Genomic DNA, 15,507 nt, shown 5'->3' with positions numbered 1-15,507 from the left:
CTGAAACTGAAAAGCAGACATATCCACCTGGGATGCAGTTCATCAGCAGATCTCCTTCCCCGCCGCAGCCTGCGAGCGGCAGAAACAGAGGCAAGGAAGGTCCTGGCCGGCGTTGGCGAGAGGTTATTCCCCATCCTCCTGCATTGTGCAAAATGGGGACGCTCCCGCCCGCCGCCAGCGCTCCCCGCCTGCTGGCACCCCTCGCCAGCCCCAGGTATCTGGGCGGTGCTGGGATGGCCTCCCGCGCCCTCCACGACCGCACCTCTCCCTTCCCGCAGCCCTCCTGACTCACCCGTGGGACTAGGCTTGGCTGGGGATCACACCCCCACCTCCTGCTGTGCTGGGGGAACAGCCCCCAGCAAACCTCGGGCCGGGGGAGGAGGAGAGGCTGGGGCTGCTCTTGGGGAACCGGGAGCCTTGCCCAGAGATCAAGCAGTTGGGAGAAGCCCTCCCGGCACGGACCAGCTCACCCCACTCCCCACCCACCGTCGCTGGCACGAGCCATGTGCCGCAGCTCAGGAGCAAAAAACGGAGCCAAACCTGCACTACATGCAGGGATCTTCCTGCCGCCCGTATTTGCCGCCTGTCCTTAAAACGCCTCAGCAGGCGCGCCGCGTGTTCCTGCTGCCTCGGGGCCGAGGAAGGAGAAATCCCCAGAGACCCCTTTGACATGGTGCCAGGGCATTTGTCCTCTCAGGGGGAAGGCAGGTCATCAGGGCACAGCGGGGCCAGGCTACGGCTGGTGACAATCCACCACACCGGCATCCCTCCCGGCGCCCCAGGACGCAGCCACCAAGCTCCGCTGGCAGCACGTGCCCCGAAAAGGATGGTTTCGTCTTTCCTCACCCTAATCAAGGGAGGAGGAAAATCTGAGTGGGAAAGAAAGGAAGAGAGAAGGTGCCTCTCTGGCAGAGTATCCCAAGCGCTGGAGGCAGGGACTGGAGCCGGGCCGGGGTGTCGCTTCTGCAGCTGCCTGACCAAGCTGGTAGGGCAGCCTGCACCAACCACCCGGTCCACTGGGATAGGACTGGGCTTCCCAGGGGTAAGGAAAATCAGGCAAACAAAGCAGTCTCCTCGAGCGGGATGTCTCCCTCTCCAGGCAGCACGGAAGCTGCAGAGTAGGCATCCTGCGAGGATTTTCCCCTTCCAGCACAGCCTATGCAAAAACCTCCTGTTTTATCAGCAGGGCTCAAAACTGGTTTGAAGTCCAGGTAGGAACCAAGCTGGAATCTGGGTAGAAAGTGCAAGGGGCTGCCATCATCAATGCCCAGCCCTCCATGCCATGGAAAGCCCAAGCTTCTCTCCACAGCAGGGATCTGCAGCCCAGTAGCCAGCGTGATGGGATGATTTCATGCTGTGCAGTGCATTTTCCCCAAGGCTGTGCTTTGGAAGACATGGTGGAGCAAGAAGAGCTGACATCCCTCCAACTTCAGCTTTGTCTCCAGATGGCTCTTCCACATAGTGCCAAGAGAAATGAAAAACAATGCAAGCCCTGGAATCTTGGGTCAACCACTGCAAAACTGCTAATCCCAGAGTTGCATGGCCCTGTCTTTGCCATTTGTTTTTGCCACCGTGCTCTCCAGAAGCTCAGCAGACCAGTCTTCTCCTTCCAGCTGAAGTTCCTTCATTAACTACCTCAAGACCCCTGAAACAGGGAGCCCAAATCCATAACCTCTTCTCTCTGCTGATGCAGATATAGAAGTACCTGACAGGGAGGGAGCAGAGCTTCGAGTCCACACTCCAAAGATTGCTCTTCAGATATGCAGCAAGAGAGGTGATGGAGAAATCAGTGCACTGCAAATGGGCTCAACCAACAGCCACACTGGTACAGCCAAACAGTGCTTTTCATCTTTGTCTTCTTACTGTGACAAACCGCCTTTGGTCTAGAAACGTGTTTTTGCAGCAAATTTTATTCTAATTCTTCCACAGTCTCCCTCCATCCTCCCAAACAAAAATTTCATACCACCAACTACAAAAATGCTCTCTGGCCACCCCACAAACAGGGTTTCTTATGTGGTTTTCTTCTGCCTCACCTCCCCTGATGCAGACTTTTCCAACAGTAAAAAGGGAAATCGGAAATAAGGAAGAGAACACTCATGGGAAGAAGATAAAATGGGGGAAGGGGAGGGAAAACAACAGTTTTGCCCTCTCGGAATGGTAAAGAAAAAAAAGAAACCTCACAGAAAAACTGAAGGCAGGGGAGTGACTCTCAAAAAGTAAAACAAAACTACAAAGTTACCCACAGGACATCTTTTACAGGACTACCTAACACTGCTTATTATTTCGTTGCTCCTCTTCATGGCACTGAAAGCTGTAGAGTCCTCACTTGTGTAAGAGGGAAGTGGGGGAAAAATATATATGAAGAAAGAAATTGATAAATATAAGATAAAGGCATCTAGAGGAAAGAAAAACTGCACTTCCCTGCTGTTGAACCCAGTATAGTCTCTCCTTGGAGGGCAAGGCTCTGAACTCTGTTACACCTTCCTTGGTTTTTATAGGTAACAGGGTTCCCGCACAGTCAAATACTAAAGCTTGATTGTCCCAACAGGGAGCCACCTTGCCCAGTAATTTGCAACCATACAACCACCCCAAACCAGCAGCAGTTGAGTGCAAAGGGGGCTATCATCTGTGCGTAAAGCAAAAATCACAGCCAGCATGTAAGAGGTCAGCAAAGCAGTAGCCATCTGCACCCAGGTGGGGACGAAACCTGCAGTGAAACGCTTTCTAGTACCTAGGGAATTTTCAATCCGTGCAGACAGTGGGACAGAGAGAGACGTACAGCTGGAACTGAACAGGGCCGTGGGACACCTTTTGCTTCCCTCATAAATCAGGATCATGCACTACCACCCCTGCTTTGTGTGGGGTAAGCTGAAACATAGCATGACTGTGCCCAAGCAACAGGACCTGGACTGTCCAGCCTCTTGCTCCAGAAGCACAGCCGACCAGTGCTCCGGATCCTACTGGGGTAACAGCTGAGCACACATTAGCCCTTTTGCTGTGGGAAGGAGGTGCAGGAGCTTGCTTTCACCCAGAGAGACCCTCTGCATGCCCTGTCTGCCATCCAGATGATCGTGGATAGACAAGAAGGGTGTCCCAAAGGCCATTCATCTCTTGGTTTAGACCTCTTCTCCTCCCCATTCCAGAAACAGACCCAGCGGCCTGGATCCCCCAACCTCTGCTATGACTGCTAAACAGTCAAGGTATAGAAAGGGAGAGATTGCACTCCTCCTTCAGGACACCCACCACAGGCCACCACCAGGGCTCGGTGGCCCTTTGGCCCGACCTGCTGTGCTCATCCTTCAGTTCTTCCTTTCCAGCCCTTCACTGCAGCAGGAGATTTTTGGGTACCACCACCACCCACTTCTGCCTGTGCAGCAGTGGCTGCACAGGCTACTGCTGCAGCTCCACCATGCTACAGGTGACCTGCCAGCCAGTCCCGTACGCACCCTCTGCCATGGCAAAGTGACCTGCAAAGGTGGCTTCTCAATTCCCGGGCTCAGATCACACCTTTATTTTAGGAGAGCACCACAGCATTGCTGACAGGCGGGAGTCATAGGCTGGCATATGTCAACTTCCTAAACCTGACCTGATGGGGGGAAGTTGCTCAAGCCTGCAAAGTGGCACAGGCAAACCCTGGGCACTCAGAACCCAGCAGGCAGAGGCACTTCAGCTTGGCTGAATCAGGCCCATAATAAGCAAGCAAGATCATAACATCTTCATAAAAGTAGGATTTAAGTACAAACATCTGTCCTGCTGTTTTTTAATTAAGACAGTTTATAGCTAGGTATTCGTTTCAGTAATCCACGGCTCTGGCTGCAGAAATGCCTTGCGTATTCTAATTATGGCAGCTAGTTTATTTAACAGGGTTTGACATTTAGCTGAGTCACCTTGTTCCCGGGTAAAGCAACAAGGGCTTTTCAGCAGTTCAACAAGAAAGAGACAGAGATTTGATATCAAAAGTAGAATGTATATCACAGAAATTTTAAATTAAATACAGCTGAGGTCTATATTCTATTCTGGCAGCTTCTCTCTTTGGGACACTAAGTCAACCCAAATGTTTTCCAGATATAACTCCACCCCTTGAGGACACGCAGCAGTACCATCTCCATCGTGCTCTTGGACGGTGGGAAGGGTAGGAAGTGCTGTAATGGGCATATGGGATGTATCTCACCCTCTGCAAATATCACCCACCCATACATCAGGACATCCGTCACTAAGAACTGCATACAGGCTGAGCATCAGGCACCTGCATTCAGCCAACATTTTTCTAGGACAAAGTAAAAGAAATGGGCCATTGACGGTCAATACAGGAGGAACAACTGTTACCTGCAGACAGAAATTTTCCTATGGCACCTCACCTACAGCCATTTGCGCCCCTGTACGGTGCTCTTCAAGGATCTCAAAATGCTTTCCAGCAAGAAAGGCAGGCCAGCAGTATCCATCCTCATCGTACAGAGGTTTCACAAAGTGACTTGTCTATGAGTTGGTTGGTGGCACAGCTGGAAAGAGAGCCCACACTTGGACTCCTCTCCTCATCCCAGGTTGGAAACGGAGGGCAACACCACCTCCCCCTGGCTGCAGATCATCTGGATGCAGCAGAGAGCAAACCCCAATCCTGGGGCTGCCTTCCAGAAGGTCCGTGGAGGCTGCCAGGCTGCCATGCTGCCCTACAGCTGCTCTGATGCTTGCGTCACGTATTTGTGCTGCTTGTTTCCAAGTCCCTGCTTCCCTGCTAGCCCTGGAGCAGTGCTCACTGCACATCTGGAGCAGCTGCTCTGCCTGCAAACAGCATCGGGGACTGCAGCATGCTCCTGGAGAGGACTAAGCCCTCCCATCCCAGCTTCTCTTTACAGACCTTTGGGGAAGAGCTGGGATCTCCTTTTTATAGTTAAAGACAGACGGACCTTTTAACAGGCTGAAAATACTCCATTTATTCTGGCAGGCAGTGCAGCAAGCCAAACTTTAAACCAACAGCCAGAATCGTGCAGTCAGACAATAGAGAGCTGGCCTGAGCGTGCATTTCCAAGGGCACGCTGCGGTCTGGCTCATCTCCCCTATGCCATCCCTGCAGTCGCTGCTGGAAGAAGCTGCGTGGAAGTGTGTGCCATTACTCTGAGGAGAGGATATCCATCATGTCCAGGCCCTTTCTGAAAGCTGTCAGAAGGACAGTGGCTCAGGCCAAAAAGATGTTTGCTTATCTTTTTGGCCAGCGTTGCAGAAATCCCTGTTTGAATTTAACCTTCCCTCAGTTTCCTTTATATCCCACTGGCAACTCTAATTATTCACTCCTTATTGTACAGTAACAGTGTCTGCAGAGCCACAGCATCCAGAAGCAAAGAAGACTCTGTCTCTGGTGTTCCGTGGCCTCCCAACTGGCGGCCCAAGCTCAGGCTGTCTGGTTGCACCCCGCATCCCACAGGCACAGCCCCCCAGAAGCTGTCGAATCCCTTTGTGTGGCAGCACACGAGCCAACCTGAACCTGAACAACTGATGCAAGATCCTCTGGGAGCCCTAAACACCATGCCAGTTATTTTAGGAGGAGGTAGAGGTCTGGTATCACAGGACTGGATGTACGAGTTCCCAGGGAAAAGGCATTTGTAAGAGTGGTGACAAGAAGTAATAGAGACGGTGGTTGGGGAACTGCAGTCCCCAACCGCTCTAACCCATCTTATTTAGGGCTTTTCCCACAGCATTACCTGGTAGAAAAGGGATGATTCTTTGCTTGGGGTCTTTCTGGCCTCCTTCAATAGGGAACTTGTCCAGAAGCTGCATCTGCAAAGGAAACAGAACAAACATCTTAGGGGGAAAACATGGACTGGCCACGTAGGGACCAGGGGATCTCTTGGTCTGTGTGTGGTTTAGAAGAGGATTAGAAAAGCAAAGCAATTGCAGGAATTACTCTGCCTCATTGCAGGGGAGTCTGTACATAAAAAGGTACAATACAGTTCACTCCAAGGAAGGGAGGGCAAGTTTCTGGCAGCACAGAAGAGCTGGGACAGGGCCCAGGCAGACATCTGAGCCTGGCCTTGCCACTGCTCTAAAATTAGGCTATTATTCTTTGTTACAAAACACACGCCTTGTCTCTAATCCACAGCCTGCCCACATTGGTGGAGACACTGTTTTTACCTGTCCGAATGACAGACCACCCGCCTGGCTAAAAATGCTGTTCAAGCAACCGGATTAAAGCATATTTAATAAAACACCCACTCTGCCTTCTTGCTGGCAAGGCACTGCCCACTGCCCTGGTCCAGTAAGAGCACTCCTGCTTTCCCAGGGAGAGATGGGTTTGGGGGGAGTATCTTCCACTGCAGTCCCTACATGGGAGAAAGGGAAGCAGGGAGGGAGGCATCGGAGAGCAGAGCATCCCAGAGAACACCACCACCACGAATGGCCAGAAAGCACAGCTCAAGGTGAGTGTGCTCTCAGCCTGTGACAAGCACCCTTTAGCACATGGTTATGGACCACCTGAGCCAGAGTTTCACCCACACCAGCTAAGATCTTGCCCCACCAGCTCCTAAACCCTACCCAGCATGACCACCTGTTTCTAAGACACTCCTAAGGGCCGATCAGGCTCAGGATCCTGTTGTATGCAAAGTCACAACCAGCCTTCAACCTGAGGAGCTCAAAGGGGTATTGATAACTATGGCCAGCTTGCACGGTGGAGCAGACTGCTGACCACCAGTGACTTTCTATGGAAGCAAGCCTAGGAAAGCAGTACGCTGACCTGATGTTCCTAAATGACCCTGGACGGACCAATGCCACTGAGGCTGAACGCCAGCCGAAAGCCCATGTGCAACCTCAGCCAGAAAGGAAAGAAGCACCTGCTCCAGCAGCACCTTCATGGACATGCCCAAGAGAGACCATCCCCAGCCCTGGAAACTGCCAGAGCCTCTCACCCTTCCCATTCACCCTCTGCACCCCTTCACTGTCATTCAGCCCATGGTGCTACCAAGATAAATATCCAAATCTTTGTATTCTGTTTCATCTTCTCCCACGTTTCAGATGTACAATGCAATGCTCTATGTCCCTGTTGATCATACACAGAAGCCCCAGCTCCCTTGGGCTGGGGGAACACCAAAGCTCCTGCCAGCCCAGTGACCTGTTTCCAACAGACCAGGAGAGATGTCTTTCAACCCACGGTCCACAGGCCCTGTGGCCTCTGAGGAAGGTAAGGAAGGAAAGCAAGCGGTCCTGTTATTTGACCTTGCAGGACCCCTACCTTCTCACCTGAACTGGATCTACAGCTCAATAAAAATACCTAAAGTGGCAGCAAAAGCTGCATGGCGGGGTGGGGGCGGTCATCAATCATCATTTAGTCTCATCAATGCTACGTGTCCAACAGTGAGGGTGTGTGAGTTAACAGCAGTTTTGCTACCTCAACAGATTTCCTTTAAAAAATATTTTTTTGCTAACATGGGAAAAAAAAACAGTCAGAATTTATTGGTTTTTACCGTTTTTGTTTTAAGCACACAGAATCCTTCTCCTCATCCGTGGCACACAACATCTCCAGCATTTTCACCGTATGCTACAGCAAACCAAAGATCAAGAGGAAACACAGGAGTAGAAGGAACATCTGTGCAGGAGAAAAAGTTAAAAGATCCCACATGTTTCCCCATCAGGGAGTCGGCCTGGTAAATAAATAGACCATAGCTTTGTGGATTGTTAGCTAACTCACTTTTCTGCCTACAGAGACATGGTTTTTATTGAAAATGGGAAATTTTGTTTTCTTGTAGGTAGAGCTCTGGGTGTCTGAGGTCAGGCATGGGCAGGAGTTTTGTTCAAAGGGAAAAAAAAAAAAAAAAAAATAGGGGGAGGGAATCCCCACTGATTGACTTGAAGTTTCACTGTTGCTACACTTTTAGCCAGGAAGGCAATTCTCACTTTACTACACGGTGACTGATTCAAGCTGGAACCGATACAGTCAAATTCCCATGGTTATTCTTGGAGTTAGATTAGCTTGGCTAATACAAGCCTTTTTAACCACATCAAGAGAGTCACAACGTGTATAACTTAGCGCTATTTATCTAAAGGGTGGATATCAGCAAAACAGATACAATAAACTGCAGCTGGAAGAGTTTGGCTAAACTTTCCTAGACTACACTTTCCGCCCTGGCTCTTGCCTCCGCTGGGAGGGTCTGGATGGCAGGGAGCTGGGGGGAGGCAGAGGCACTCGGGAGGCCACTGCTGCGATTCATGGGGACACAACCTGTCCCAAAGCAAAGTCCCTGGGAAGCATGGAAGATTTCTCATCTTCTTCAACATATGAGACAATATGCCAACAGGCAATATGCACATTTGTGCAAAACTGAAGACAAGGAGTTAAGTTGCTGCTCCTCTAAAAGGCCATACAAGGTTGGGCACCCATGAAGGAGTGCGACAGTCCCTCTCCAAGCCCCTGACCCCAGACGACACTTGCCGCTGGCTTGTGGATCGGCCCCTGGACCAACAAGTTGGGTCTGGCATTTGTGCTGCCCCAGCAAGAGAGACAGGCTGGTGTTCGGCAGCTGTGCAGGAGATTCAGGAGGAAACTACTGGCTGAATCTCAGGCATGACACAGGAAACCCAACAGACCTAAAAAGGATCTGAGCAAGGATATAATCACAGCCCAGCAACTACGCCCCTGCCTCTATGCCCAGCTGTTCTCATTAACACCTAAAAGAGCACTCCCAGCGTGACAATATCTGTACGGATGAGTACTAATGGCACAGAGAACCTGCAACACAGCCTGGAAGGTAATGACTGCCCTTCAGCTCTGCAGTGCAGGAAACCCTTCAGGATGTTAAAGCCAAACAGAGAGCAGCAGAAGCACAGAGCCTTTCTCAGCACTTCCCTGAACCCAGTTCTGCCATTCAAAGCCAGTGCAAGTTAGATCTAAAATCCTAGAAAAGCAGCATTCTGTATCCTCCCACCCATGGAGAAGGATGCAAAGCAGAAGACGAGGAAGAGATGGATGCAGGGGAAAAAATCCAGCAATGGGCCTGAATGAAACATTCCAAATCTCCCAGAGGTGATGGGATATCCTGAGCCAATGCCTAACAGCCCCACTCAGCCTGGCTCCGATAAAAGGAGACACCAACCATGGAGATAATTGGAGCAGCCGGGAATGGAGGGAGCTAAGGGCTAAACCACAGAAATTCCTCCTGGTAGTCAGAGCATTTTCCCCACGTGGATGATTAGCAGCCAAGGATCAATACACAGATTTCCAGTTCACTTAATTAGATGTCTGCAGAGCATCTGAAAGTCAAAAACTCTTTAGTCTGTGACAAATGTTCTTCCATTAAAGGAAATTATTGCTGTCACTATTGCAAATATACATATGATTGATGAAAAAAAATCCTTCACTTAATGCCCCAGGTTATTCTGCTCAGACACGGGCAGTCTCCACAAGTTGTTGCTCGCATTTTTGATATATGACATTTAACTTAGGGACAAGATTTGCTGAATGAGAAAGTCATCCTGTCACCTAGAGTAAAAGCATCCCAGCATGAAGGAAAAGAAGGGAAGTCTGGATGCAGAGTCTCGAAGGATGGAGTTAGGGCTGTAGCTGGCTTTGGGCAGGCAAGAAAACACAAAAGGGCAATGAATTTTGGCAAGCCTGGGGGAGCTCATACTCAGTTCATCTGCTTACAAGCATTAGTATGTGAATCCCACCACGGGGGAGCCTCCAATTGTATGACCGGTGCGATGAGCAGAAAGAAATCTGTTACCGTGTCACTGTGTCACAGGGTGGGGGATCCATTTGGAAACAGGGAGGGTATATGGAAACCAGGAAGCAAGCTTCCCACCCATTCGGGCAGCATGTCTGCAGTCAGGCTGAACAAACACATCCCACTCCTGCTTCTTACACAACAGATGCACATCCACAAATAACTCACCACCAAAATCACCTCCCCAGGCTTTGTCTCTGCAAACTGCTCTGTATTTGCCAACAGCTTTCCTACATAAGTCCCACACAGAGTCCTGCCTTCTGCTCTGAGCAGCTTCCTTCTTGCTTCTGTGCTGAACTAATTTATAAGATCTGCTATAAACCTTGTGATCCAGATTATGACTTTCTTACAGTGGTCAGCAAGTGATCATGCAATTAATCCCATTAAAAATCAAGGGAATTACTCATGTGAGTTGCTGCTCATTAAAATGAGAGCAGGCTCAGAGCACCGGCCCACTCCACTCCTTACTAAGTCCACATAACCATGAAATCACTTGACTTGCAAGAATGGAATAGGGAGATTTCAGTGGTATCAACTCTCACAATAACTGGCCTTTTTGTTGAAGTCCCAGCTCTCTGGAAGTGAGCAATTGTTTGAAAATTAGCATTCGCTGTAAAATCCAACCAAACAAAAACTACTCTGGCTTTTATGGTGCAAAGCATAAATTTGAAAACATGACCCAAATTCATCCTTCAAGGTCCAGAAACTGAAAGGCAAATAATATAGAGACTCCACACTTTTGATATAAATGTACGGAGCTCTTGAAGCTGCCTCACACATGTATATGGACAATAAGAGGTGTAGTCAGTGTCCTCACTTACAGCTAAGCTGTTACTTCATAGAATCACAGAATCATTTAGGTTGGAAAGGACCTTTAAGATCACTGAGTCCAACCATTAACCCAAGACTGCCATGTCCACCACTAAACCATGTACCTAAGCACCACATCTACATGTCTTTTAAATACCTCCAGGGATGGTGACTCAACCACTTCCCTGGGCATCTTTCTTCTCATCTCTTCTGCTTCAGGCCACCTTTACCTAAGAACGCAAATATGTCATGAAGAAGGATATGCTCCTGCACACAAGGACCGTTTGGGCTCAGCAATCACCAGCTGATGGCATCTGCGGTCATTTCACATCAGTTCTGCTGTGAACATAAGATTCAGTCCCTGCCTGCCTTGCAATGGTACCACCTGATTAGAAATCTTAAAAAAGAAAAACAAGTGCCCCTTGAGATGTAGCATCTCTGGGTACAAGAAGCCAAGCATCTTCGTGATACTCATTTACTTACTGCATTTTATTTATCCTGGTTAGATTTTCATAAAACAACATTTCTTTCTGTTTTACATATAAGGACGTACAGCACCTGAGACCAAGGAATGACTTCTCTTTTGCAAGAGAGGCTTTTACTCTGCTGTAAGCCAACCAATGCAGGGGTACGAACAGATAAACATTTTTATTCATATTCAATGGCCTGATCCTGTTGCATTTGCCAGTGGGAACTGTGCTCCTGATTTGGTCTCAAGGTTTTGGAAGTTTGTGACCAAATCTAACTCCCTGAAATTAATCCACTGAGACAGTTACCTGACCTCCACCTATGCCTTACACCACAGAATCTAGCTGGAGCTTCCTGCTGGGCTGTTAGTTCCTCCCCTTCCTTCCTCACAGCAGTTTTAACTCTCCCCCAGTCAGAACAGTGAAGTTCTCCACACCTCTTAAAATGAGCAAATTATGACACCCACATAATCTCTTATCAGCATGTATATCTTGCTGGTTCTTTTTCAAGTGGATGTAGGTTTGTCATGTGCACAGATAAAATCAAAGCCCTACAGGAGGTCAGCACTGCAATCATGGGAGATTTATTTTAACACACAAAGGCCTTGAGGATGACTTTCATCCAAACCCCTTACTTTGGCAAGCGAAACAACATCCACTGCAGCAAAGGGACCCAGGACTTCGACCTTCTGCAGAGAGAGGTGAGGCCTCGCTCCCTTTCTGCAGTGTCTAACTTACTTATGTCCCAGAGAAATAGCGGATGAAAATCAAACCACAACCAAGAGACCAAGAGCAGCAGATTTTTGCCAAGGTGCCCACAGAAACCCTAGCAAGTTTGCCACCTTACTCTCGGTCACTCAAGTGGTCCCAAGGCTACAACTCTTCCTACACTGAATGCCAAGAGGCATATTAGATTCACATTTTCCAAGTGCTCATTAGAAAATGCATTTTTCATTAAAAATGAGGCAAGCCAACAATTACTTTAATTTAGCCACTGCTGGACTTTACCTTTCAAGTACCTGAGGACAGTTAGGCATCAGGCACATGGTGATCCCAGCTCTCGGTGATCCCTTCTCACGAGGCTGATCTGAGCTCAGAATCCCAAGGGAGAAAGAGGGGCTACAGCCAACGGAGAGATGGGGCAGAGGAGAGCAGGCATCTGTACGTGTATTGGGTTGTGTGCACACTTCTAAGACAGAGCTGCCAAAGAAACTGGAAGAAAAGCAAAGGTGCTACCAAGGATCTGAAACTAGTGATGATGAACTCACACCCTCAGCAGGAGGGGTTCAGGGCATCTGCAAATCAGAAAAGGTTGAAAGTCCCCGATGTAGATAAAGCTTAGATGAGAAGGGGAGGTAAGATACCAGAATAGAAGAAGGGTTATTAATTAAAACCCTGAGGAGCAGCAGCAATTTCCTTTCATTTTGAAGTTGAAAACCAGCTGTGCTGCTCACTGATATGACTGATGGTTACAGCATCATCAGCTATATTGTGAGTTATAAACCGTGTGATCTGCAAGAAAGGGCCGGAACTGGGTTGCATTCTGTCATCTGCTGAGTTTTCCCATGGATAAACCTTTCCGGTCCTGTCTCTGCTTTTGAATCTGCAGAATGTGAGACAGATCTCAGGAAGGTGCCATGAGATTTAATCAAGAGCCATCAAACACTCTGAGCCTTACGCTGCAGAGCAGGAGTCAGAAACTGAATTCAGAGGAACTGTGCTCATCTAAAATCACCAGGACAGAAGCAAATGGAAGAAGTATTATCCGTGGTTTTCAGATATGCTTATCCTCCCATTTGTGGGCTTGTCCATCTGTAGCATATTCCAAATCCTGGTTAACCAGAGCATCCAAGGGGGTCTTTCACTTAAGGAAGATGGTTAGCCACCATTTCCAGCAAATGGATCTCATGCTATTAGGTAACATATCAGCACTTAAATGTCAGCAGGTGAAAACAAGCAAGAGAGTGGAGAACATAAGAGCCCATCTCCACAGATTCACCTTCTACATGCCGGTCTAGAGAAGATCACTTCTTCAATGGTTTGATTTCAGGACAGGTTTTCTGCTAAGGTTCATCAGTGGAGCATCCATGACGTAAGTGGACGGACTTGATTTACTCCAGCTCAGGACCACACTTGCTAAGAGCAATGACAGAAAGGCATGCATGACGGGGAACAAAACTCCTGCCCTTGGGGCAGATCCCTCCGCAGGATACAGCTGTTGGAGAATTTTCTCTAGATGTGGGTCACACTGAGCTTCTTATTATTCCTCCTCTGCTTCACCCTCTCACAGGCACAAGACAGCAGAAGGTCTGCCTAACTCCAACCCCTTCAAAATTAGCCGGAACAGAGCTGTTCCTGAGCATAATATCAATTAGCAAAAGTTTGCAAAAGACTTGGAGATCTGCGGGTGAGTGCATGAAACAGACTGAGCACAGCACAGCCCATCTGTTAGCTGCTCACACAAGTAACTGACATCTTACACGGCAGAAGGAGGTGAAACCCCATCTCTTCCTAAAGCAGTAACCAGTTCCACAATGCAGCAGGAATAATTATATCAGGCAGCCAGTGACACTGGCTCTCTCGTGGTGTTACATGATGCCACAGCATGCACGAGAAGTGCATTAATTCAATCCCTGAGAAGCAGCAGCAACTGGCTTTCTTTTTATTTTGAAAGAAAAAAAAAAAAATTAAAGCAAAAACCATCCGGATAACCGGCTGACATGCCTGCCGATTACAGCATTATAGGATATGTTCTGAATTAAATGTAGTGCAATCTGTGAGAAAGTCAAACAAAAGCAGGAAAATGCATATAAAATAAAGAGAACAGACATTTACAGCATGGTGTAATCCCCAAAGGAAAAATGCCTTTCTCAGGTCTGCAAATTTCCACCAGAAATCTTGGAAATCTTACAAACCTCTCAGTATCCAACTAAAATAGCCAGGGGAGGAGAAGGGGGGGAGCAGAGACTGGGGGTCTTTCCCCAACATGATCCATCAGAAGAGGGAATGCTGTTTCCCAGCTGAGACTTTTGGTATTTTTCATACAGAAATGCAGCTTTCTCTAAAGGCTCCACAGAATGAGCCCAGCATTTGTGGCTAACACAGACTGGCAAAACATTCGGAGGTGCTGGTTTGGGATGACAGAGGCACTTGGTGCATCTCTGAAGAGCTTCTCAGAAAGCCCACACTGTCCTTTCACAGAGCAGCTATTGATGTCTCCTGCCAGAGGATTTTCCTTCCCCGGTGCTAAATTAGACTGGCCTCATGTGACTTAACCACACTGGAAGATGCTCAGACAACGGCTACTTCATATTTTTCCATCTATCCATGGTGATTATACGTCCCTTGTTACTCTGGTATCTACAGTGGATTTGTCCTGATGGCATCCCTGGGAAGTAAGGCCATACCATAATGCCTGTTTTAGAGAGGTGCGGAGAGATGAATCCTGCCATTATGTGACACAGCAGGGTCGTGCAGAGATGTCAGAGCCATGCTGATGCCATGTGCCATCAGGTCAATTAGCTTCTGAGGAAGGCTGATAATTTTGTGATGGGGTGCAAGCATTCTGGCTTTTTTCTGGAGGTGGCACATCCAGAGCCAGCCCAGGTGCTCAGGCTGCACAACCTGGACATGTCCTAAAAGGCTCGCTGCAGGTCACAGTGAAAATCCTGGCTGGGGAGAAGAGTTGACCACAACAGAAGAACATCTTTCCTTACCTCCTGCAAGTTTTTACCCTTACAAAAATCACAGGCCTTAACGTGTTCCTTCAGACTGCACATAAGCAGCAAGAGACCAACATGCTCCAGTGACAGACACTGCAGTAATAGTGACAATTGCCCTTGGACTTTAAGGGGAGCAGGACCAAGCTCTCCCATAACACTGGCCTCCAGACAGCAACAGAACTACATCTGACAGCACTGTCAGAGCAAAGGTCCCATTTTTAAATACGACGGCAACTCTAAGAGCTTCACTGAAAGGGAGCAAAGCACCAAGGTCACTTCCATTAATCACCACTTCCTACATCCTCTGGGAATTTAAAAAAATATTTACCTTTCATCCCTTTCAAGGCAATGACTGAAATACAGCATAGCCCCACTGAGCTTTTTGGGTTTATCAGTGGATTAACCTTACTGAGCCACTCCAAAGGCCTCACAATGTAAAAACTGCAAGTGCCTAAATCCTGCCCAGGAGAGACCGTTTGTGCAGGCAGGAGCAGCTTGGCCCAGCACAAAGGCTGGACGGGTCAGCGGGAGGCTGCAGGGCTTTAAACCCTCTGCTCCTTAGGAAACCCCTGGCAGCAGTGGTGAATGTTGCATTGCAGCTGCAAGCAAGGTACTGGAGGGTGCATCCTAAAAGCAGCACAGAGCCATTAGCAGAGTGCTGCTATTAATTACATACTTGCTGTTAGCAAAAATACGCACCAAATATTAAGGTCAGCATGATTTGCAGGCTGGTTTGGTTTTGCCCGTCTGTTTTGTCCAGTGCTGTCAGATTATCCCGGGAACAAAACTACTGACCTGCTC

General features: G+C 48.5%; 1 protein-coding gene across 3 annotated transcripts in view; it reads right to left on the bottom strand.

Moving 5' to 3' along the window:
- SH3PXD2A (SH3 and PX domains 2A) overlaps window positions 1–15,507 on the bottom strand; it is a 269,014-nt gene that overhangs the window by 186,191 nt on the left and 67,316 nt on the right. For all 3 annotated transcript variants that reach the window (XM_030030152.1, XM_030030155.1, XM_030030154.1), the window contains exon 3: window positions 5,697–5,772. In XM_030030152.1, coding sequence (XP_029886012.1) covers window positions 5,697–5,772 — 76 coding nt within the window. The remainder of the gene's footprint in view (window positions 1–5,696; window positions 5,773–15,507) is intronic.

This window comes from Aquila chrysaetos, chromosome 11, assembly GCF_900496995.4.
Source record: "Aquila chrysaetos chrysaetos chromosome 11, bAquChr1.4, whole genome shotgun sequence".
Classification (NCBI taxonomy): Eukaryota; Metazoa; Chordata; class Aves; order Accipitriformes; family Accipitridae; genus Aquila; species Aquila chrysaetos.
The sequence above is the reverse complement of the archived record's forward strand: the minus strand, read 5'-3'. Positions and strand labels throughout refer to the sequence as shown.